The sequence below is a fragment of the Ursus arctos genome, unplaced genomic scaffold (assembly GCF_023065955.2).
Source record: "Ursus arctos isolate Adak ecotype North America unplaced genomic scaffold, UrsArc2.0 scaffold_20, whole genome shotgun sequence".
In the NCBI taxonomy this organism is placed as follows: domain Eukaryota; kingdom Metazoa; phylum Chordata; class Mammalia; order Carnivora; family Ursidae; genus Ursus; species Ursus arctos.
Window position 1 is genome coordinate 50,408,511 of NW_026622875.1, and position 25,672 is coordinate 50,434,182.

General features: G+C 49.9%; 1 protein-coding gene across 1 annotated transcript in view; it reads right to left on the minus strand.

The window, feature by feature from the left end:
* XYLB (xylulokinase) overlaps positions 1-25,672 on the minus strand; it is a 51,981-nt gene that overhangs the window by 11,238 nt on the left and 15,071 nt on the right. Inside the window, exons 5-16 of the mRNA XM_048216144.2 lie at positions 24,018-24,104; positions 23,296-23,424; positions 22,468-22,533; positions 21,044-21,116; positions 18,861-18,979; positions 15,507-15,588; positions 12,388-12,428; positions 11,711-11,826; positions 10,804-10,919; positions 10,079-10,152; positions 8,419-8,515; positions 720-778 (exon numbers count right to left, since the gene is read on the minus strand). Of these exons, the coding sequence (XP_048072101.1) occupies positions 720-778; positions 8,419-8,515; positions 10,079-10,152; positions 10,804-10,919; positions 11,711-11,826; positions 12,388-12,428; positions 15,507-15,588; positions 18,861-18,979; positions 21,044-21,116; positions 22,468-22,533; positions 23,296-23,424; positions 24,018-24,104 (1,059 nt within the window). The remainder of the gene's footprint in view (positions 1-719; positions 779-8,418; positions 8,516-10,078; positions 10,153-10,803; positions 10,920-11,710; positions 11,827-12,387; positions 12,429-15,506; positions 15,589-18,860; positions 18,980-21,043; positions 21,117-22,467; positions 22,534-23,295; positions 23,425-24,017; positions 24,105-25,672) is intronic.

Consider the following 25,672-nt stretch of genomic DNA (forward strand, 5'->3'; position numbering starts at 1 on the left):
AAATAAATTGCATAATTTTAAAATGGAGGACCTCTACTGAGTGGAGCTCACATGGAAAAGACTTGGGAGTCTTAGTTGACTGGAAATATTACAGTGGATGCCACTGATGGCCCATTTGGATTCCAATACTGGACTGGTGTGCATCTCTCCCCCAGATGCTGTGAGTATTGGCTGCTAATGGCTCACAGCTGCCCCTCATCAAAGGAATTGCTCTTGGCTGAACAGAGGATGCCTCTCACAGGAAGTTATTCTCACCTCTCTCCAGGTTAGCCACTTGGCCCCCTTACCCAAGGTGGAACCAAGTCTGTGGTACAGTTCATGTTTCAGATCTTCCCTATGGGATGGAACTGAAGCTGAAACCACATTCTTGCTTATCATTTCTCCTGGCCCTACCTGCAACCCTCACTCTCTCCTGGGAGCACCGTCTCGACAATCCACTTACAGAAGAATTCTCATCTCAGGCTCTTCTTTTAGAGAATCTTACCTAAGACAGGTATATTATAAGTCAATAGTTGATACAGCCTCAGGCTACATCCTCAGGCTACATCCAAAAATGCTCAGTGTCCCAGTAAGACACTGAGAGCCCCATGATGTGATAGTCTGACTGTCAGACATCTGCAGGAGGGGGAACAGAGGCAGTCCTTATTGGACAGTGTCTGGCTTTTAGAAGTAACAGACATGGAAGAGGCCCTACTACTTGGCCTACTACCAACACATACCTGTAAGATATCTCTGTTGTGAGATGCCCCTCCAGTGGCCAAAATCTTTGTCTTGGGCACTGCAAGGAAGAAGAAAACACTGATGGCTGTAACAATCTCCCCAAGACAAAAAAGACTTTTCCAGAGTTCTTCAGCCACAAAGGGCTTGTACTGGGCCAATGCCTCTTGCTTATCACACAGACTCAAGAGAGATCCAAAGCTGGTTCTGTCCATGCAGGCTTGTCACAAGTAATTTGCTTGTGAGGCTGCTGCCCCACCAACCTCTTACTGTCTTCACTTTTTTTTTTTTTAAATCATTAAAAAAAAAAATCTGTCAACAAACCAGGAATAGAAGGGAACTTAATTTAAATTAAAGGCCATCTATCCAAAATTCATAACAAATGTCATTCTTAACAGAAACACTTAGAAGTATTTTCTGGAAGACTGGTGTGCCTCCCAGACCCCAAAAAATGGCCTCCAAATGACCCCCTGCCTCCCGATAGGTTTACGTTCACGTTGTTTCCTTTCACAGTCAATAAGACTGACTCCTGACCTGTGGGATATTGTGTAAATGGTGGAGTGTGAGTTCCAAGAGTAGCTCATAAAGGACATTGAGGCTTCTATCCTGTTCTGTTGTAGATCAGTCTCTTGGATCCCTCACTTTGGGGACTCCTGCCAACAGCCCTGTGAGGTGGCCACCTGGGAAGCAGATCCTGCAGCCTGAGTCAAGCCTTCAGATGACTGCAGCCCCAGATGACATACTGACCTCAACCTTAGAAGAGATCTCAGCCAGAACTACTGAGTTATGCTAATCCCAAATTCTTGACACACAGAAAAGATGTAAGATAATAAATGTTCATTGTTGTTTTAAGCTGCTAAGTCTTGAAATAATTTGTTACACAGCAATAGATTATTAATAGTAGGAACAAAACAAAGACTCGTACTATTCAATACACTGTCACATAGTACTAGTTATACTAGCCACGCCTATAAGGCAAGAAAAAAATAAAAGTATAAGGATTGAAAGAAAATAAATAAAACTACCATTATTATTTACAGACAATAAATTATCTACTTAGAAAAATTAAAAATAGGGGCGCCTGGGTGGCACAGCGGTTAAGCGTCTGCCTCCAGCTCAGGGCGTGATCCCGGCATTCTGCTCCTCTGCTGGGAGCCTGCTTCTTCCTCTCCCACTCCCCCTGCTTGTGTTCCCTCTCTCGCTGGCTGTGGCTGTCTCTGTCTCTGTCGAATGAATAAATAAAATCTTAAAAAAAAAAGAAAAATTAAAAATAGGCAAACTAATTAAATTTTAAAAAGTTTCCAGACACAAAAATCAACTTAAAATGATCAATGGCATTTCTAGCAATAATCAATTACCAAATGTGATAGAAAATAAATTACCATTCACAATGGCAACCAGAAATATAATGTAGCTAGGAAATACCTTAGCAAAGAACTCAGAAGTCTCTATGAGGAAAAAAATGGAAACTGTTATTAAAGCACAAAAAGGAGTATCTAAGTAAATTAAAAGATATTCCACGGTCTTAGGGTGGATTTGAACTAACATTATAAAAGTGTCAATTTTTTCAAATTAATTTATAAATTCAATGCAACCTAATTAAATTCCAACTGGATTTTTTTTTAAAGAACCGAATCAATTTAGTATAAAATATTTATGGAAAAATAAAGACCCATAAATGGCTAAGACAACACTGAGAAAAAGAAAAGTGAGGGGGTGAATTGCTATATTAGATATTAAGACATGTTTTGGGCTGGACTGTGTCCCCTCAAAATTTGTATGTTGAAGTTCTAACTCCCAGTACCTCAGAATATGACTGTATTTGGAGATAAAGACAGATACATGTTTAAAAAGGTAGGTAATTGAAATGAGGCCATTAGGTGGGCTCTAATACTATATGGCTGCTGTCCTTATAAGAAGAGTCTATTAGGACACACAGCGGCAAATCCATGTGAAGACACAGGCATCTACAAGTCAAGGAGAGAGACCTCGGGAATAACGAACCCTGCTGACACCTTGATCCCAGACTTTTAGCCTCCAGGATTGTGAGAAAATAAATATCTGTTGTTTGATTTATCCAGTCTGTGGTACTTCGTTATGCAGACCTGGCCAACTAATGCAAACTACAAAGCCATAATAATAGTTTGTCCCAAGAGCAGACCAATTGGCCAATGGAGTGGAAAAGGGGAAGCAGAGAGAAACCCACGTATATAAAAAAAACTTGATAAATGATAAAGAGGGCACTACAAGTAATGGAGGAAAAGAGAACTGGGTCATCATGTGGGAAAAAATTGAACCGGATCCCGATTTACACCATTCACAAAGGTGAACTCCAGAAGGATCAGAGTCCTAAATGTGGAAGTTCCACGAACAGTACAAAATGTAAAAAAAAAAAAAACATTTCTGTGGCACTGGAAGAGGGGAAAACCTCTTCAACAGTATCTCAAAAGCAAAAAATTTAAAACGAAATATTGGCAGGTTTAATTCAGTCAAAATTCTGTTCAGTTGCCAACACTATAAATAAGGTTAACAGACAAATGACAGAAGATGCTTGCGACACAGAAAGCTGACAAGTAACATTCAAAGTACATGATAAACTCCTGCAAATCGTTAAGAAAAAGATGGGAAATCCAATACGGGGAAATGGTAAAAGATACAAACAGCCAATTCACGGAGGAAAAAAACCAAAGTTACAAAGAGCTGTTCCAAATCATTATTAGTGAAAAAAAACCAAAAAACGCAAATGAAAGTAACACTGAGATAGTAGTTTATATCCCTCAGATTAGCAAAGGATTCAAAGGTGCTTAATGCTAAGCGTTGGTGGGAATGTGGGAACCCTCATGCACTGTCAGTTAGACCAATGATTTCAGAAACCTCTCTATCTCTCTGCCTCTCTGCCTCTCCCCATTTCCAGCAGCAGCAGCAGCATCTGACCTCACGCTAAAGAACTGCCCTCCAGCCAAAGTGAGTAGCGACCTGGGGAGGGTGCCTGGAGGGCTTGAGGAGAATCAGAACTTGAAGTAACACTGAGCTGCCTGGCAGACGGGGAAAGGGACAGACATGCACCCAAGAGAAATAAGCTACATTCATCTTCCAACCAAAATAAAATCCTGCCGATTGTGGCATGAGGAGAGCCTCTGTCAGCTTTAAAGCTTATACAATGCTTGCAAGTTTCAACTTAAATCTGCCTGTTGTCACCCCATCTACTTCTCTAGCCTGGAGAGCGCAGGTGGGGCAGGGAGGTGGCACTGGGGTGGGGGGCACGGGGAGGAGGGACCTTGCACCTGAACAGCAACCTAGGCTTGCTGTCTACACTGAGAACCAGTTACTCATCTAGTACTACGAACCCACAGCCAAGACAGTTGAGAAAAAACAATGGCATAAAAGAGAAAGATCAATGTGAACAGACTACCTTAGAAGGAAAAGAACCCAGGCAACAAAAGGGCAAATTTGAAAAAATTCCAATATTTATCTTCTGGTGTATTCGAACGGGTACAGAATCCATAAAAAAGAATAAGCCATTATGAAGAAGAACTGGGACACAAGAAAGAGTTGAAAAAAATTAAAAAGTGATATATGATTATAAACACATTTAGGTGGAAAAACTAATTAGAATAAACACAGCCATATCTAATATAATAACCTGACAGATACAATCCAGGAAATTTCCTATGATTTAAAGTGATAAGGAAAGAGACAGAATAAAGTTAGAAGACACAGAATTCATTTATCCTTTTAGAGTTATTCGGTCTACAAATATTAAGGGAGAGCCCAGTTACCACCTGGTAGTAGTTTGAGAAGTAGGAATAGATGGTTTAACAAGACAGATGAGAGTCTTCCTCTCAAAGAGCTCATATTCTGGTGGAGGAAGGACAGACCGTAAACAGAGGCATTTAAAAATAGAGCATGATAGTGACAAGCTCATTTTTTAAAAATTTTATTTATTTATTTATGTCATCTCTACACCCAACATGGGGCTCGAACTCACAACCTCAAGATGAAGAGTCACATGCTCTTCCGAATGAGCCAGCCACGGCCCCCTGATAATGACAAGTTCTATGACGAAATAAAGCAAAACACAATTAGGGCCAGACAACCAACATCCGGTCTGTATAATACAGGGTTTCTCAAGCTTGGTACAGTTGACATGTGGGCTGGGTAATCACTGGCTGTGGGGGGCTGTCGCACACACCGCAGAATGGGCAACAGCGTCCCTGGCCTCTGCCGGTGAGAGGCCAGGAGCACTCCCCATTTGTGACACCAAAAATGTCTCCAGATATCGTCAAATATCCTTTAGGGGGCAAAATCACATCTGTTGGAAACCACCAGTCTACTAAGGATTCTAGTAAAAAGAACAGAGAAAATGAAGGGAAAGAAGTCATTGGAGAAATGATGTGATAAGTTTTCCCAAGCTAGAAAAAGTTAGATATATTCAGGCAAAAGGGGCCAGCAGGTGCTTGGCACAATGAACGCATAAGGCCGATACCTAGACTTTAGTTGAGAAATTTCGAAATCCTAAGAAAGAAAAGATTCTAGAAGATTCTGCAGAGGAAAAAAATACCATTCAGATGAGCTTCTCTTCGTGACGCTAAAAGTCAGAAGACAACAGAATGTTATTTTCAAAGTTCTAAAATAATATGATCTTTGAGTTCAGACTTCACGTATTATAAAAGGAGTACTTAAGTGTGAAGGCAAAATTAAACTGTTTTCATTCAGTCAGAGACCATCCCCAGACTCCCACCTCTACATGGAAGAATTAGTCAAGGATGTCCTGAAGCAAAGATGAAAGCCAGATACAAAGCCACTTAGATGTGCGATATAATAAATAGTGGTAATCAAGGAAAGCTACCAAGTGTATAATTTAAATAATTACTGATGCGTAATGCACACCAAACAGTAACATTCTGGAGCTGGGAAATGGGAGGTAAAGAAAAGAGAGAAGAGGGGGTGTCTAGGTGGCTCTGTCGGTTAAGCGTCTGCCTTTGGCTCAGGTCATGATCTTAGGGTCCTAGGATCGAGCCCCACATTGGGCTCCCTGCTCAGTGGGGAGTCTGCTTCTTCCTCTCCCCCTCCCCCTCTCCTTGTTCATGCTCTCCCCCCCCCCCGTCTCTCTCAAATAAATAAATAAAATCTTAAAGAAGCAGCAGCAGCAGCAGCAGCAGCAGCAGGGCCATTAGGCTCGGATGCCAACAGTGGAAACGTCTGCGGGGCCAGGAGAAGGGAGTAACTGAGCGGACCGGGCTAGTGTATGGCAGCACTGTCCCGACGTGGCACCTGAGTGAGCAGGCCCAGCCTAAAGGTATTCGATTAACAAAGTAAACGTTGTGCTAGCCAAACACGACAAGTTCTAGAAACAAAATCCATACACTCAGGTTGTCAGTTTACTACCGATACCTGTTACACAGAAGAGAAGAAAAGAAAAATCAGCCAAGGGCAGGCACAAGATTGTTTGTGGCGGCACGGTTCATAACACTGAGCTGGAAAGAGCAAACGTGGATCACAGAACAATGGATAAATCGATCGTGGTAAATCACGTGATGGAATACCACACTGCTGTGAGAGCTGACAACAGAAGCTACGCTAATTCACACGGATGAATTCATGAACATAACGTCGAGTTATGGAAGCAAGTCACCTAAGAACATGGGTCAGTCCACACAGCAGCCAGGAGAATGATGCCTCACATTGGTGCAGCCCTTCTTGGGATTGCAAGCACGCTCATTTATGTAATCTTATTTGAGAGGAACCCAGCAGAGCTGGCAAGACAGGTTTGACACTGCCTTTAAGCTTGCTAAGAGGATAAGTAACTTTATGCGGGTTTGCACAAAAATGCTTTAAAGGCTGGGAATCATGGCACAATCCCATCACCCCTCCAGTGCCCAGGAGGACCTCTCTGCTCTCACTGCCTCTTCCTGCACACTGTTGGGGCCAGCACCCCATAAAGTGCCACCTTCTGCTGGCCGGAGAGCCCTTCATGCCAGGCACTGGGCGCCGACCTCAGCACCATCCCTGCCCTGCTCACTGATCTCTTTTCAGGGGATTCTGGAATCTTTGGAGACCTCTGGGGAATGTCTTTCTTTTCTTTTCTTTTCTTTTCTTTTCTTTTCTTTTCTTTTCAATTTTATTTATTTATTTCAGAGAGAGAGAGAGAGAGAGAGAGCATGCACAGGGGGAGGGGTAGAGGGAGAGGGAGAAGCAGGCTCCCCACTGAGCAGAGAGCCCGATGCGGGACTCAATCCCAGGACCCTGGGATCATGACCTGAACCAAAGGCAGATGCTTAACCAACTGAGCCACCCACGTGCCCCTGGGGAATTTCTTTTTACACTTTGAGTGATGGAATGGAGCGTAATGGAAATATTCATCATGGTCATTTTATTTATTTTAAACTTTCTGTTGAACACACACACACACCCTGAAAAACGTACGTAACACCTCACAAGCTGACAGCTTGACAAATTTTCACAAACTCAAGACACCCATGTAACTCAGGGAAGAGAACACCACCAACACCCCAGAGGTCCTCTACCTCTGACAGGTAGCTGCTCGCTGCCCTGGCTTCCAGAGACAGTCTGGTTTTGAACTTGACGTACATGGAACCCTGCCACACGTACTTTTGTGTCTGATACTTTTGCTCCGAGCGACGTCTGTGAGATTCACCCATTTCCTTGCCCGTGGTGGAGGCTGGTTTATTTTCATTTCTGTGTAGCCTCACCCTGCACGAATACTCCACAATGCGCTTATCCTACTACCCAAGTTGGGTTCCAGCACGGGGCTAGTAAGCACAGTGCCGTGATGAATGCTCTCCTGTACATCCTTAGAGACCATGTGTACACATTTCCGTTATGCATCCACAGACAGGCAAGGCTGCTGGGGAGGTGCGTGTGTGTGCAGCTTCTCGAAAAGGCTCACCTGATGCTGATTTCTAGAGTATGCTTGCACTTGGTTGGTTCGAAGTCAGAAAACATACTACACAGAGCTCAGATTGTCCATGAAAGTATCATGAGGAGCCGCTCAAGCAAAGAGACTTCTGGGGTTTTCTACCTTCTCTAGTGACAACAGCTGCTGCCCAGGGGGACAAATACATCTTAGACACCCGGACTCCACCCTCCCGGCAGAAGCCTCTGCCCCAGACCATTCCAGGGCCGGCAGTAAGGGGAATTCGCTGCCCTCCTAAAGCTGCCCATTCCATAGCTCAAGTTCTTAGAAATCCCCAACCCACCCTGCCCTGCCTTTCCATTCCTGGACCTCTCAGCTGGGACAGTGGTTCTGCATTCCCCATTCTTCCCCGTCCAAGCCGAAGCACTCAGACTGTGCCCACAGGCAGATGGCCCTGGCCTAGACCTCTCCCACCTGCGCTGCCCATGTCCTCAGGTCCAGAACTTGGGACACTGTGTCTGCATGTTGAAGGTCCGGATTACAGAAAGGTCTCTAAGTGCTACAGCTACTCGCCGAGGTCAGGCTACTGGGGACAGAGCAGAGAAGCAGGAACAAGCTGCCTCCTCGTCCCTGCCTGACTGCATGGGCCCACTGACTCACCTTCTCCCCAGCCACCAGGGGCCGGGCTCGTCTCCCTCCTGTCCCTGGAATGAAGCCTCAACAGAGAGTGCTGTGCGAGGCCTGGCCCGAAGGCAGGGAATGGTCTCAAGCACCTCAGGCTGTGAGGGTCCCACCCCAGAACACAGCCACCGCAGCTCACTTACTGACTCGGTAGCCCAAGGCCTCGGCATGGATCCTCTTGGCCATGAACTGCCCTTCAATCAGTGCCCGGATCTCCACAGCCCGAGGAAATGCTGAGACCTGTCCCCAGGAGAAAGCAGGCACAGTGAAGACCCCTTGTTGTCCCTGTATTGTGTGTGTGCGTGTGTGTGGGTGCGTGTGCATGTGTGTGCGTGCACGCACTGTGTGCGTGTGTGTGGGTGCGTGTGCATGTGTGTGCGTGTGTGTGCGCATGCATTGTGTGTGGGTGCGTGTGCATGTGTGTGCGTGTGGGTGGGTGAGTGTGCATGTGTGTGCACGCATTGTGTGTGGGTGCGTGTGCATGTGTGTGCGTGTGGGTGGGTGAGTGTGCATGTGTGTGCATGCGTGTGCATGTGTGTGTGCACGCGTGTATGTTGTCTTTTTAAATGACAGCCCGGTTCGGGAACTCATACTCAGGCCTCCAGGGCGGCTCACAGGCAGCTGGGCTCTTGACCCACTAAGCACCCGCCGCACATGCTCACACACACATCACTCACACATACATGCCCCCAGCCTCAGGCGTGTTCACTTTGGGGACACAGAACATCAGAGCGCTCGGTCTCAGGCCACCAAGGGTTCAACTCTGATAAGTTAATGTAAATCTTGCTGGGATTTTCATTTTCTTTCTTAACAAAACCGAGGTCACAGTGGCACCTGTGTTTCAGGGTGGGCATAACGATCAAATGGGACAAGAGAGCCTGGTCTAGGTGTTTGACACTAAGTGAGAATCCGGAGCTAACGCTGAGAACCCACAGATGTGGCGTGTCCCTCAGGCTAATGCTGACAGGTGTCAACCCCAGCTTCGCCCATGCCTTAGCCCCTGACACCAGTTACGGACCCTACCTTCTCCCTGATAGACCTCGACAGGTGCATGCAAAAGGGAACAGGCCTATCTTCTCTGTATGAACAACAGAAGCTGAACAGACCCTTCATCAGAAGACCGAGATGAGCCCTTCCCCCTACAGTTTATATAAAGCTCTCCACTTACAACCCAATATATGATGGGCCACAAACCGGATGCCAACTCTAACTGTAACAGTCACTAGACAGAGCAACTTACTCAAACCCATGTAGGAAAGGCCTCATGGTGGAGCGGAAAGGAAACTGCTTCAGAGCGAGGGAGGACTGGGTCCGGAGGCCCCCTCCGTTCCACCCCCCGGCCCTGCTGACTTGGGCACATGATTTGACATCGCTGGACCTCAAGATGCCCTGAGCAGTCAACGAGGGTTGCAGGAGACCGCCAGTACGGTGCTTGGAGCGAAACAGCACTCGATAAATGTTAGTGCCTCCCGTCCCCGAAGCTTTCAATCACGAAGAAATTCCTGAGCTGGAGACAATGTGAGACCTTGAAGGTGCAGGACTAAGCTTGCCAAGGGAACAGGCTCTATGGCTCTCAGTGGCAGTCAGTGTGGACACGAGTTAGCTTCGGAGAAAGCCCGTAGGTGTGAGAGAGAATGGCGTCTGTCTTAGATCCTGCGGACTCCCCAGCACTACAATGCACTCTGGCTCATCAAAATGTTTGCTCCAGCAACAGCAGAGTGAATGAACGAAGTCCCTCAAGTCGCAGAATTGGGAGGCTACTGTTAAACTGAATACTCTCTCCGATACCAATGCCACACGTACCTGATGGTTTTCTGCGCTAAACCGATGGCGCCCGATAATTTCAGGGGTGATCTCCATTACATCAAAATAAAAACCTGAAACAAGACCAGGAAGAGATTCACTGTCGGTAATCAAAAACAAAAGATAAGCTTCTCAAAGACTTAGGACAGAACAGGGTGAAATGACCCCATATCTCTGTCCCTCACATGAGACGGGAATGCTCCCCGTTGCTGCTCTCCAGCAGGAAGGAGAGGAACTGGAAGGGCCTGGGCTAGATCCTCTTAGAGACAGTTCTGCCCACTCTTACCCGACAGCCCAGACCAGAGGCAGCTTCCCCACCAGCCCTGAAATACCAAAGCAGGTTTGATCGAGGGCGGCATGTCCCCTCCCTGCTCAAAAGGCCTGGCCCAATGCTGGACCCTCTCCCTAACACAACCCCGCATGTGGGGCAGAAAGTGACATGTGGGTACACACCAGGGTAGAGCAGGAGCTGTGGCTGCCATCCCTGATGCTGTCACCAGGGGCTCTGAGTGGGACAGAGACACGGCTATGGTCTATACGGAGAACAGCCCTACCTCACTCAGATCATAGGGTCTCACGCTAGTTCAGAAGGCCCACGGAGCAGAGGGACAGACAGCTAGGGCTCCCCTTGGCTTGCTCCATGGCCCTCCTCTCCCCCGTCCCCTGGGGCCCTCCTGCCGGCAGCTGCCACCCTTCCCAGGTCTGGGTGTCACCGAACAGCCTACCCAGATTCCCGCCGTTGCCCATCTCCGTGGACTGCAGCGCCTCAGAGAAATCACTCCAGGAACAGCACGCAGACTCATCACGGATCTTCTCTCTCATGAGCGAGCCGTTTTTAAAGCTGCAGAAGTGCACACAAGGGAGGGAGGGACCTGAGGGAGGGACCCAGTGCTTGCTGGCTGGACCCATGTGTTTTGGTGAGGAGTTCCAGGTCGAAGGGCTGCAGGTCAGGCTGGACCACAACCCCCAGGCAGTGAATGGCAGAGATCTGAGGTTCTCCCTCAGGCTTCAGGCCCAGCAAAGGTCCCTGGGAATCACTGGGAGAGACACTTGTCTTGGGCTCTGGTTACAGAAGTTGCCACAAAGTCACCCCAGGGAGAGACGGGAAGCTGTGGCTTCTACACGTTATACCACCTGGACGATGGAACAGAGCTGGCTAAACTATCTAGACCTACATATCCTCCAGTGGTTCCTGGGGCTTGGAGGCTCAGAAACTTCCCTGAGTAGCTTCCGGCATGTTTCAAAGGCTTGTGATCAGGGCGCAGAGCGCACCTCTTCCATGACAACTGTCGGGGGCAGGATGTCCTTCCTACTATTTCTTGAAGGTCTACCATGTGCTAGGCATGTCCTAACAACACTATGAAGTAAACCTTTTATTTTTCGCCTTTTAGGAGCAAAGTGTGGCTCAGATGTGCTATGGGGTCTGCCGCAGGCCACAGAGGATATGGGTGTTGAGGATGGGACTGGAATCTGGATTTAGGGAGGACTCCAGGTCCGGGGTTCCTCCCCACCCAGCTCTGCTGTCAGAAAAACCCAATGAGTCCTGGGGTCTCATTTCACAAGAGCCTGCTGAGCAGACTAGCTCGAGGGCTCCAGACGGTGCCGGACCTGCCCACTGCCCACCAAGCCTACCACAGGAGCGCCATGTAGTGCCGGGCATCAACCGGGTTGCAGAAGATGTGCCCTTCCAGGGCGGGCATGGGCTCCCGGAGCCAGAGAAAGAGGGTGTCGCTGGTGCCCAGGCTGACCTGGGAAGAAATGGGCAGAGATGAGGCACCTCTTTGCCCAGCTCTGCCGGCCCTGACCCCCATCATTTCACTCGTCATGCTTCAGACCTCAGATTAAATGCCACTTCCTCAGAGAAACCTCTTCTGACCCTCCCACACCAGATTTAGGCTCTCATGGAAACTGTGGGCCGATTTTCTAGAACTTACTACCACTGCATCTAACTAATGGTTTGGGCGACACATGGTTCCCAAATGAGTTTCCCAAAGACCCAGAAGGGTACAGGTTATGTTTTCTTTATTCATCCGGGGAGCTCACAGTCTTCCGGCCCAGTGTGTGACCCTTCTGCCACTGTACCTACTAGTACTGGCCGTTGTCAAGGGGACCTGCCTACCCAGCAAAGGCCATGACCTTCTAGGAGAGGCGATATGAATAGGTCCTGGGGCCTGGGTCTTCTTATCCCTCCCTCAGCTGCCTTTTGGGACCAGCAAACCCTCTAACAGGCAGCGAAGATGCTGCTGGGGCCCTCGTCCCCCAGGGCAGAAAGAGCTGGCTTTGCCTGTGGGTGTGAGAAGTCACCTTACCGCAATGTCACCTTCCTCCAGCCTCATGCCTGCCAGTGACGCTGAGAATGGGAGGGGAGCCTCTGGTTAGCTGAAGGTCACACAGAACCACAAAGCAAACCACAGTCACCCCCAGGTGGGACCCAGCCCCAAACCTCCCGCCCCAAGCTACATGCTAGGGTAGAGGCAGGAACAGGGTGAGCTGAGGGCTCAGAGTGGCCCAAGGGAAGGTCCCAGGGGTCAAAGGGTAGAGCCCCTGTGGTCAGGGCCTCTGATGTGAGTGGGGAAGCCTCTTCTAAAAGGGTCCAAGCTCCCCACCATCAGGTGCTCCCCAGAGTGCAGAGAACCAAGGAGGCCAAGTCAAGACACCAGAATACACATGGCAGAGAAAGACAAAGGTGAGGCAGGAGTGTAAAGGAGGCAGAATGTAAAGGGCAGGGTCCATCCCCCTGAGACACGAGGCCCAGAACAGCAACCTGCATCTGCCTGGCTCACGATATGCTCTGGAACTGACAGAAGGTCTGGCATGGACCGGGGGCTCACTAAATGTTGGGTGACGGACTGAACAAGTGAAAGGAAAAGGAGAAACGTAGGAGGGACAGGTGTCCTCCATCACTGCTGCCATGTGTGTCAGAGCCTTGGACCAAGGAACCCTACCTCGGAGAACTTAGCCTGTAGGGACTAGGGACAGGACGGGGTGTGCGCGTCAACACGGCCTGCATTGCCCAAGCACTGAAAGCCCCGCCACCTCCACCGTAAGGGACTAGGGAATAAATGGGGGACAACTGGGCCCGGGGCAACTGTTAAAATGATGCTGCACAAAAACATTGCCGGGTTAGTTAAAACAAAATACGTTTACTCGTGGGCACAGAAAGAAAAGTGGAAGGACAGCCATCAAAATTTTAACTGCGGGTATCTCTGGGTTAAGAGGTTATGGGTGATTTTTACATCCTTCTTTGGTTTGTCAGTATTTAACAATTTTTTTTCCTGCAGTGAAGAGGTATCCCTTGTGAGTAAGAAAAAGAACGTAAGCCTTGGTTAGTCTGCTTGCTTGTTATTGCTGTTGTTTTAGGGAACGAGCAACTAATGCATTATTTAAAACAGCAACACACTTAAGGTCAGACTTCGGGAGGGACCGACTGAGGGCTACCTGCCTGGTATCTCCAACATTCAGCCTGAAACGGAGGTCCAAGAGGAAGGATTGGAAAACTGCTTCTTTGTCATTCCTGCTCATACATGCCCAGAAGCTCACTTCAGTGGTTAAAAAGGCCCATTCTTCCCCCTGACATTCTTCTAGCTGACAGAGGAGGTACAAGGATATACATTGGCTAATGAGACTCGATGAAGTTATTTCATTCCGAAAGGAAATAGACATGGCCTGCAAAAGTGTAGAACTTTCCTAAGTTGGTGCTCCTACACCAACCGTTCTTCTTTGAGGGAGGCTGGACCTCCCAGCTTTGAGGGCGGATGGGAACTGGGGCCTGAGAGTCCCCTGGGAGCCTAGGGCACCAGAATCCACACACTGCAGGCTGCAGCTGCCTCTCAACCCAGGGGACAGAGCATGGGACTCCATGCCTTGCCACTGTGGAAATCCGGACACTGTCCACTGGCCTCCACCTCCCCTCCACCTTCGGACCAGGAGCACTGGGATCCCTTCTCCAAAACCTGCTCTGATTGGTTCTGTGCTTTGCCAACAGGGAAATCGCTCAGGGATAGGAAAGGCCCTTGTCTGGCTCCTGGGGTTCCCTCCAGATGCCAGAGCCAAGGCTGTCCCAGGAGGGAGGGGTCACAGCCAGGACACTGATGCGGCCACAAGTGTGGCGGGGACATGCTTGCTGTGCCCTTGGCCCCAGAGCAGACAGGCGGAAGCAGACCGAGGAACTCCATGGGTGTTATTCTTAGTGATGGCTGTAATAATAGTAGCGACTTCAGGGCTTTTTCCTGATCACAAAAATATATAGAGACACTGCAGAAAATACGAAATCTAATAATAATACTAATAATGTAACTATCGCTATTAAGAATGAATTTCAACAAGGACCATCCGCTCTATTCTAAGGCATACAACTCTGCCCCTAGACATGTGTGTCTCTCTCTATTTACTTATTTTGGATGCCCATGTCCTGTCGTCTGCACAGCCAACAGGAGGAAAGTACATGGAGGCTGGTGGGTATTGAAACAGGGAGGAGGGCTGAAGGCAGAAAACAACTGAAAAGAAATATATTTAAAAGGAGAGCAAAACAGAAGAAATAGAGAGTCATGTTCCCTGACCATGGAGAGAAACAGGAGAGGCTCGAAGCAAGTCAGCCTCCTTAGGACGGCAGACCCCTGCCCCACCCGTGCAGCAGCCGGGTCTTCTGCCACGGACTTGACACTCACCTCCTTAGAGCAGGAGCTGAGAATGCTGATTTGGGGTAGAGGTGCCAGAAAAAACAGAGGACACTCCGTTAAATTTGAATTTCAGAGAGACATACTTTGGGCCATACTTACACTAAAAAATCATTATGTGAAATTCAAATATTGCGTGGGATATAATTATCATACTAATTATTCATCGTTCCTCTGAAATTCAAGGCACACTGGGTGTCCTGTACCTGTGTGTGCATTTGCCTGGCACCCTAGTTTGGTGGCTCCTTACTTAGGAAAAGGGCTGCAGAGTGGGGCTGAGGGGGCTGCAGTCTGGTGGCACAGTGTGGCCACCAGGCCTTTCTTCGGAGACCGGATGACCCCTCCGGGAGTGGCTGGGGAAGGGACAAGGTGTTTGGATGAGGAATAATTCATACCCACAGATCAAATGACAGGAAGGAGACCCAAAACCATGTTCTAGAGGAAGCGCTGGAGGAACTGAGCTGTTTAGCTTGGAACAGAACAGGCAGTTAGGGAGGGGTGGGCATGACCGCCTTCCTTAACCGCTGATCATTCTCACCTGCAGGGGCAGCCCTCAGCTGCTCCAGAGGGCAGAGTCAGAGCCAAGGTGGGGCAGGTACAAGGAGTCAGATTTCAGGCCAGCAGTGTGGCCGGTGGCCAGGGAGGAAGGGGCCTGCCACAGAAGGGTTTCCAGAGGCCGGACTGGCATTCTCAAATGTCCAGCATGGACCAAGTCAGACTACTTGGAGAGTGAAATCCTCCAAGGTACTCACCAGGGTTGTCCCCAGTGAAGGCCACCACTTTGCATCCTGGAGAAAATCCATAGCGCTGGACGTAGTAGGAAGAAATGGCTCCCTGAAAAGGAAAAGCAAGCACACCCTACTGAGGCAAATCTGACCTACTCCTCATAGCCCTCCGAGCCTCAGGTCACAAGAACACTACAAGCTCCAGGTCACTGGGCCTGCACTCCCATCAGTCCCTGTCGTAAAGCAGGGATTTCCCTCCCGTTCACAAAAAGCTGGAGGAGCCCAGCACAGGCTTGCAACCACAAATATTAGGGCATCCCACTGCCTTGACCACCACTGGATTTTGAGAGGCAGCTGGAACAAACCAATCCCCAACTTGTACTTGTTTTGCAAGCTCCAAAGTCTGAGACAGCATTAGTGGGAAATAAATAACAAGGCGCCTGGGTGGCTCAGTTGGTTAATCGTGTGCTTTTGGCTCAGGTCATGACGTCAGGGTCCTGGGATCGAGCCCGATGTCGGGCTCCCTGCTCAGCAGGGAGTCTGCTTCTCCCTCTCCCTCTGCTCTTCCCTGCCGTTCATGCTCTCTCTCTCTCATGCTCTCTCTAATACATAAATAAAATTAATTAAAAATAAATAACAAGAGGACACACAGTAAGCAAATTCCTGGAAGAACATAATGCCTCACACCCTTGCTCTATCAGCCCAGCGATCCGATTAAGAAAAACCAAACATGCAAGTGCACAGGTCAACTTTCTAAAGAAAATAAACCAAAAATGGCGGGAGGGGGGGACAGGGAACACCCTTGGGAAGCATGGCCCCCAGGGCTCCTCCCAGGGCATCTGTGGGACCAGACAGCAGGGACACCTCTGGACAGACCCATAGTCTTTAGAGAGCATAGCTGTAAAAGAAAAACACTTTTTCCCCCCTTCCCCTGACTTTATCTCAGTTCCAAATGTTTAAAAAATGATGGGCTATCCTGGTATATGGAAAGAAAATTTTGCTCCTTCCAGGAAAATTTCAGATCTACATCAGAATAAGCCATCTCCTGGGAGAGAAGTGTCTTGGCCCGGTTTGCCTCAGGAAACAGAGCCTGAGTCAGGGTTCGTATGCAGGTGGCTTATTTGGTGAAGCGATCCCAGGAAACGAGAGGAGAACTGGGGAGGAGGGAGAGCCCACCCAAAGGTACACTGTCAAGCTGGTACTCGCTGTGGGCAATGTCTGAGGAGCTGTGTGTGAAGGATCTGGGGGCTGTCCACCTGGGGATGGGACGGGGAGCAGCTCTCCACAGGCCCCTACTGGTGAAGGGTGTCCTGTGGGGTATGAACTCCCCGGACCTCCAGGTCTGCAGAGCACAAACATGGAGTCACAGAAGCCCCGGGCAGAAAGTGAGAGAAATGAGATACAGCGGGGCAGGGTGCGGCCAGGTAACACCCGCGTGAAGCCACAGCTGCTGGCAAAATAGATGGGTTAGGAGGCTGCAAGCCAGGGCTGGAGAAGCGTCCAATACCCTATATCCCAAATACCTTCCTGCGGAAAATGAGAAAGCTATCTGGGCACTACCTGCGGAAGAAGGGATCATGGGAAACATGGATCTGGCTTGTTTTCCCCCATCTCATGGGCACATAGGTTACAAATGAAAATACACTTTTCAGAATCGGTTCTTTTCCATTCCTCGAGCTGCTAGTCTGTGCATGGGCTCCCTCTTGGAGGCATGTGTTCCTGGCCTAAGGCAAACAAAGCCAGTTGCCGTGGACCCTACACTGCTCTCCATCTCACACAAAACCAGAAGCTGTGCATGGAATACCGATCCCAGAGGCTTGGCCGTTTCCTGTTTGCCCTTCCTTATTCTTTCCGCCGGGCTTCAGCGGGCCTGGGTCCTGAACTGTCCCCTTCCAAGGCAGGGGACACCCCTCCCTAAGCTCTGTGCATCGGAGTCGATCTCAGAAAAGTGGCTGGGACTCGGAACAGGCAACACGAGTGGGCCTCAGGGACCTTCTCCTTCCTTCCCACCAACACGCAGAACCACCTAGAATTCTCGCTCTACTGAGTGTGTGGCAAGTGCTCCCACCAAAGGGCCCCTGAGGGCAAGGCCCCAGTCTCCCTCTACTCCATTCTCCCCACAGAACAGCAAAGAACGCAGTTAACTGGGGGACACCCGTGTCTATTCTGAATGGGGGTGCCGCGCTAACGGGTAAATGTTCTTCACCGCAGTATTTTGCCTTTATGCTATGGAGTTGAGTTCTTTATATATTTTGGATACTAATTCCTCGTCACGTATATGATTTTTAAATATTTTCTCCCATTCCATGGGTTGCCTTTTTGTTTTATTGATGGTTTTCCTTGCTGTGCAGAAGCTTTTAAGCTTGATGAGGTTCAGCTTGTTGATTTTTGCTTTTCTTGCCTTTGCTTTTGGTGTCAAATCCAAAATATCATCACCAGCCCCTGTTTTCTTCTAGGCATTTTATGGTTTCAGGTCTTACATTCGAGGCTTTAAATCATTTTCGGTTAATTTTTGTGCATTGTGCAAGATAGGGGTCCAATTTCATTCTTTTTCATGTGGCTACCCTAAATGTTTTTAATATTACCCTTGGGACCAGGCACTATCTTAAATACTTTATTTTATTGTTTTTAAAAAAAGTTTTTTAAGATTTTATTTTTAAGTAATCTCTACACCCAGTGTGGGGCTCAAACTCACAACCCCGAGATCAAGAGAGGCATGCTCTAACTGAGCTAGGCCAGGTGCCCCTATCTTAAGCACTTTAAATGCATCAACTCATTTATTCTGCACAACGGCCTGAAGACTGAGAAAGTACCGTTGTTCCCACTGTTTCAGGAACGACGGAAATGATGGGGAAACCGAGGCACAGATTAAAGTCACAGAGCCAGTGAGTGGCCAACGCAGAGTTCCAGCCCAGGAAACCTGGGGCCAGAGCCTGCGTTCTCCCCAGCCCGTTCATATTTCTTTCTGTTTTCTCCAGATTGCCTGTTTCAAGCTTCAGAGGTGGTTCCTAGCCCTAGAAGGTCAACATTCTGTGTCTTTTTTCCTAACGTGTGCAATCACCCACCACTTATGCCTTCCACTTTTCTTCCTGTTCTAATAAATTTCTACTGGAATTTTCCAAAGTCCCCCTACCCCACACCTCACCGCCACGAGGCAATCATCTGTACGTGCATCTGAGTACCCACTAAATGCAAGGCACTGATCCAGATGTTTCTGGCTTTGATTTACGTCAAACACTTCTCTTATGCCAGCCTGAAAATCCTGTGTGTGTAAATAAATGAACGAGGGTGACTCTGTGTGTGTGTGTGTGTGTGTTCTGCACTGCTGCCCCAGTAGCTGCCAGCTCTGAAACGAGCCACGTCACCCGCCAGGGGACCTACCACCACGGAGCACGACGGTACGGGTGAGCCCAGCTTCTCCTCTAAATGAGGCGCACAGGCGCCAAGGCAAACCTGCGACCAGACTTTGTCCTGGATCTGCAACAAATTCATTCCAGAACCTAAGGAATGAAGGAAACAAGAAATAAACATCTTTGAAAAGGAGCTGTTCTGGACAGGCACCAATCTGGAGGAAAGCCGATCGATCTCTTGCAGCAAACTCGTACCTGGAGCTCTTTCCCAACGGAATGAATACAGTGTGCCTGGGTCATTAGGCAACTAGAGAGGCCGGGAGCCAGAGGTCAGTGGGACCCTTGGAAACACATGGCCCCACCCCCCCTCCAAATATTCCTCACGTTAGCCTGGGAATCCGCCGTCCTAAGACCCGACACTACACCGACGAGGAACTGTTCTTCGTGCCCCCCGGGTTCCAGGTGTCTGCTCAGAAGCAGCCCCGTGCTGATGTGGGTCGGCCCTCAGGCTTCCCCAAGCACATGAACGGTTCAAGGAAATCACTGAGATCAGCTCACAAAGCCGGCCTGTAAACATTCTACGTCGCCCAAGGCTTTCCTGAGGACGGCAAAGGGGAGAGAAGCCAGAGCATAGGAGGAGGGCTCTGCTCTTCCTCCTCCACTGGGCCCAAGTGGAGGTGGACAGCCGTGGGCTAGGACGCTGATGGCGTCATGCACCCAAGTGAGGAGGTGAGATCACTGGTAAACCAGGGCGTGACTTCTCAGGTGAGTGAGGAGAGCGGAGCAGAGGGCCTGGCCCAGGCTGTAGAACCCAAACTTCGGAACGCCTATGGGAGCAGGGCTGCAGCGTTCCCCAGCCGCACTGAACACCCCTGGCGTGGGTGTGGCGAATGCGGGTGGCCGCCGGCTACTCCAGGTTTAGGGTTCTGCAGGCCTGACTGGGGCAGCGCTACCTGTGGGAATCCTTTCTTCTCCAGATTGTAAGTGAAGCTTGGGGACCACCGCTTAGTCGCCTTACTTTCTCTCCCTAAACGCTAGAACGATATGTGGCCTACGACAGCCCTCGGACAACTCCAGACGGATTCCCTGGAGGCTCTGAGCATTCCGAGACTCTCCAGAAGCCACGCACATAGGTCTGGGCTCTCGCTCTGCACTCTGCTCCCTCTGCTGTTCGCAGACCGTGTAGCCTGGCCTCATGCAAAGTGTCTTCGGCAACCTCTCCCCAACTCTCCTTCCTCACCGGCATCACCTGCATTAATTTTTGGCAAGGCGTTGACTCCAGAAACTCACCGCTCCTTTGAGTTCCCCCAATGTGAACAAAACTTCAAGAAACAACTCCTTGTGGCAGCCAGGCTCCAAGATGGCGCATGCTCATCCCTGAGCCCTGGTGTTCACACCTAGTGAGCTCCCTGCCTTCCTGTACCTGGGTAGGTCTGTGCGATGAGTAGGGTGGGCCAGAGGGATAGCATGTCACTTCCAAGGTTAAGGTGTAAAAGATTCTGCGGCTTCTGCTTGGCCGCCCTCTCCTCTCATCCCTCACTCAGGGACTCCAGTGTCATTGGTGTCCTATGGGAGGCCCACATGGTGAGGAAGCGAGGCCTCTGGCTAACAGGTCTGGGGCCCTGGAAGTGGATCCTCCAGCCCCAGTCAAGCCTTTCAATGGCTGGTCCTGGTTGCCAGCTTGAATGCCACCTCCTGAGAGCTCCTGAGCCAGCACCACCCAGCTCAGCTGCTCCCAGATTACACCTGCAGAAATTCGGTGAGATAATAAACACTTGTGGTCGGGGCGCCTGGATGGCTCAGTCAGTTAAGCATCTGCCTACAGCTCAGGTCATGATCTCAGGGTCCTGGGATCGAGCCCCACATCAGGCTACCTGCTCAGTGGGGAGTCTGCTTCTCCCTCTGCCCTTCCCCCTACTCGTGCTTGCTCTCTCTCAAGTAAATAAATAAAATATTTAAAAAAACGTTCCTAATCTGCTAAGCAGTGCATTAGACTTAAAAAAACAAACAAAAACACTTGTGGTCTTCAGCTGCTAAGCACTGGGGTCATTCATCACACAGCGAAAGATAACTAATGCACTCCCTTCATAGCAAAAGACAATAGGGCTAAAAGTCTAGCACCCACCCCGGTGGATGGGGCCCACACCGCCCGCAGGAGCACATGTCCACATGCCCACCGAATAGGCACACCCTCGGGGGACTCTGAAGGCTTACCATCACTGTAGTCGATAGGGGAGTAAGACCCAAGGAATAGGGAAGCAGCAAAACTACTGACCAAAGAAATTCTCTGTGAAAGAAAGAAACGCAGTGAGATAGGTTTCATTTCCAGAACCGAATGAATGCTCTTGAGTTTTAAACTGGGGAGGGAAGCAGGAACATTGAGCAAGATGCCCCAGGAATGGCGGGGACTGAGTATCGGACACTAGAGCGTTTGAGTATCTGGAATACCAAGAACTGAGGCTCCGGGAGAGCCCCTCACTCTGCAGTTTCTGATGGGCCAGAAAACTATCAAGTCCAGCAAAGAGAAAGAGCAACCAGGCCCACGAAAAAGCCGTGCTTAGGGAAGTGGCTTTTCCGCCTGGCATCCAGGGAGTGTGGTGCCTGATTTCCTTCCTTCGTTTCTGCGGTCTTTATATCTAGTCACGAGGGAAGTGGGATGTGTGGCCACAGGATTCAGAACCAACAAAGACACTCTCGGGGGTTCAGAATAGGTGTGAGTGAAAGTTGGCCCCTCAGAAGCCACAGACCCCAGGCATGAGCTGGAGGAATTGATAATGGATTTCAAATGCCCCCTGAGCATCCGTGCTTCCACACGGGCAACATGGGCCCTTGGACCACTGCAGAGAATGCCAACACTTCTTGTCCCCCTTCAGGCCGCCTTTGTTCCATACACAGAATGTGGAGAGGATTTTTCATCGCTGCCCTGCCCCCCCCCCCCCAAATCTACGTGGCTAATGCTGCAGAATAATCTGGCACCTTGAGTTGTCACATAATAAATGGGATGTTGTTAACTCCCAAGATAAAAAAGGCACTTTGGTTTAACGTGCGTTGATCATTTTCTAATTATTCAGAGATGAAGATCACCAGCCAAGGTGTGGAGCTGCTTCCCAGGCGGCATTAAGTGCTGGCTTGCAGCAGCTGTGGATCGAGGAATGAATCTGAGCTCCTGGGACACAGGCTCTGGTTGGAAGGGCCACAGATGGGGACACATGTGTCCAGCTTTCCCCATTTCCAAAGAAAACATGGAGCCCACACCAATCAAGCCCCTGGTAGCCATCCTGCACTAACCATGCAGGAAACTGAGGGGACAGACACTAAAGGGCACCCAGATCTCCTACTCAGGTGGCCCCAGGAAGACACCAGTCCCCATGGCACCCACCCTGCCCTTGACCTCTGCCTCTGACCTCCGCCCAGCCTGGTCAGGAGAGGCCCTGACTTCTCTTTCACATGATTCCATTCTCTCCCTCCTCTCTGGAAATGGCCTGACAGTGAGAAATAAGCAAACTGAATATGTACCATTTCTAATGTCTGCTAATCAGTGTTTTTGGCCAATGCATACGGGATGTATTTATGCTTAAGCTAAGTATTATAAAAGACATTCAACTGTGACTTAAATAAAATAGGAGCATTTAACCAACCTCTGTGTGTGAGTAGGCCTCAGGATTCTGCTGGTAGATCTTTGCAATTTGGTTTCCTGTAAAACGCTGGAGAAAGAGTGCAAATTCTTAAAAACCCAAATCCTATGTGCAATGATCACCTCCAGAAAGTGAGGTCACCATAGCATGCTCTGGATATGAGTTAGTGTCATGAAAGCTTTACAAAGGCCTCAAATTTAGAAATGTTTGCTGAACACCCTTTGCGACTAAGCCTTTCTCCTCACCCCACACAGTGACTGTGCCAACCAAGGGCACCTGCGCAGGAGACACAGGCATGTTCCCCACCCCTCCCCATTCTTTTTATGTCAGGTAGCCCAAGTAGGGTCACATGACCCAAGCCGGGCCAATCACAGCCAGTCCTGGAACAGTGGCTGAATCCTGCAGGAAAGACGCATTTTTTTTTTTTTTAAACTTTTCCAGGAGCTGCTCCAAGTACATCGACTCTCTTCAGCTTCAAGACTGCTGGAAGCGTAAGTGCTATTTTTATCCCCAGGTTAGATGCTGAAGTGGAGGTGCCATCATCACCCCGCACAGCCGTGTTCACACCGTGGCTCCCTGCTGGGCAACAGGAGGCCTGCCCTTGCTTGTGGGCAGCAGAGGGAGGAAGGACAGCCTTGAGCAGAACCAGGGGCCAGAGGGCCCAATCCTGGCTCTGCGGGGGCGACACCCACAGCGCCTCATGTGATCCCCACTGGGGCAGCTCACCTGCTGCATCCTCCCAGACACCCAGAGACAAGGGACCAGAGCCAGCAACAGGACCTTCCTCCCGGGGCCAACCCTAGCCCCCAAACCCTGGCGGGCGCTGCACACCTCATAAGCACGGGAGCCGGTGAGGCCGCTGAGAGCCTGCGCCCCGCCCACAGCGGCCTCCAGCTGGCGGCACTGGGCTGTGGTGCTGGAGTCCATCCACACGGGGCTGTCCCTGATGGAGAAACAGGCCTGAAAAGGAGGAACAAAGGCACAGGCTTGAACTCTGCCTGCTGACTCTGGGAGGTACCCTGGCACAGGCGGTTCCATGGCCAGTCACAGCAGGGGTGGGTACCTCCTCCCTGGATGTGACCTTGGAAGACCCGCGGGCAAGCCCTTCCCGCCCAAACCTCAGCCTGGCTCAGCAGTGTCTCTCCCCAGAAAGCCCAGGGTAGAAGGTTCTGGACACCTGAGCACCACAGGCAACACTAGAGATGAGCAGGGGAGGGCTAGAGCTGCAGCAAAGTGCAGTTTCCCAGGGGCATTTGGAGCGGGAAAACATGGAGAAGACAGGGCCTGCTTCCCAGCACCACCAGGAGGTATCGTGGCCCAAAGGGAGATCTCTGAGGGGGAACTAGCCAGAGCCATGCCTGGCAGGAAGGGACCCGTGACGAGGGCTGTTAGCACCCGACCCTCTGTCCAGACACAGCTATGTCCAGCGGGAAGCAGGGTAGACCATGGTCACTACACTACTGCCTGAGCCAAGTTCCTATACCTTTGACAAATGCACAAAAGCCCCAGACTTCAGGGCCTGCAGGGGCTTGGGCCCTTCTCCACACCGTTACCTGCAGCTGCTTATGCAACAGGAGGTCTGGTGACAGGCTTGTCAGCACCCCGCTGGCCCCAGTCTTCCAGTATACACTTCCATGTTGCTGTCAAGGGAAAACCCAAGCACATGTTCACATGGCCACACACTGGGCTCACCTCCCGGAGACACAGGAAGACTCCAGACCACACCCCAAAGAACTGGCTCCAGGCCTGCCCCTGCCACTTCTTACTCACAGAACTCATTCCCTTTCTGAGACTTGGTTTTCATCTCTAGAAAATGAGAACTCTGTCCTGTCTACCTCAAAACTTTAGGAAGGGTCCGAGAAAGAATTAGTGGTTTGGACTTTGGTATCCTTGTAAAACTGTACTTAAATATATTGCTCATAATATTACCTGAAATTCATTCCTTTATTCAGTTAGCCGTTCATTCATTCGACAACCATTTATTGAGCACCTAGACCACGGCGGGCAATGGAACAGATGAATAGAATAGTACTGTCCCTATTCTCTACAATACTGTAGTTGAGTCAGGGAGAAGACACAAACACACAATTACAAAACCCTATGCATGTGCAGTGGCAGGGGAGTGGGGACACAGCGGAGGGGCACTGAACGAGCTGGTAGAAGGGGACATGATTAGCAGGAAAGGAGCCAGAGCTGAGTGCATGGGTGCTCCACAAGGAGAGCAAGCACAGCTGAGAGAGGCTGGCAGGTGCGGGGAGCGGTGGCATTCTACAGAGTGGGCTGAGTCTCGGGCAGGACGGAGGTGGTGGGGCCTAGAGGGGGAGGTGGCAGCCTGGACACCAGGAGCTGGACATCCATGCTCAGGACGTGGGGGGCTTATCTTGGAGGTATGGGAACTCTGGATTAGCGGGGGAGTAACATGGCTAGGGCTGAATGTATGAAAGGGTTTGGGGGAGTCATGGAGAAGGTATATGGGAGGCAGGGAGGCCCAAGTAGAGGCCCAGAGAAAAATCACAGATATTCAGGCTGGGGCAAAAGAGGCAGGATTGGAGAAGAGGCAGTAGATTCAAGAGTCATGTAACAAATCAACAGGAGACGGGGACCCCTTGGACGTGGGGTCAAGATGAGTTGTAAGAGAGAGCACTCAGTCTAGCACATGGTAAGTTGGAGGTGTTCTCGGGACACCTGGCATGGGATCAGGGGATGCCCAGGAGGGAGAGAGTATCCCAGCCTGGGGCTCAGATGAGCGAGGTGGAAGAGATCCCCCAGGGAATCTGTTTAACAAGGACAGGAGCATTAAATTCCTGTTAGGTTGGGGGGTTGGGGAGAAGAGGTGGCTTCAGAAAAATTAGTAAGCTTTGTGTAAGGAGGATGTGAAAGCAGGCTAATCCACCATGGAGCAAAGTGATTCGGAGGATAAGACTCAGCTTGGGTCCTGACTCCTCCTCCAGGCAGCTGTGTGACCTTGGGTAAGTGACATCAGTGCCTCAGTGTCCCCATGTAAATGGCAATGGTACTAAAGGCAGTAGCTAAAACTTAAACGAAGTGGTTATGCACTGTGTATTTACATGGCAGGCCAGGGGACAGAGCCAGGCAGCAGACACAGAATTCCCGTACTAAACGCACCCTGACATAATATATAAAATCATCATAAAGATTAGGTCAAACAGTATACATAAGGGGCGCCTAGGTGGCTCAGTGGGTTAAG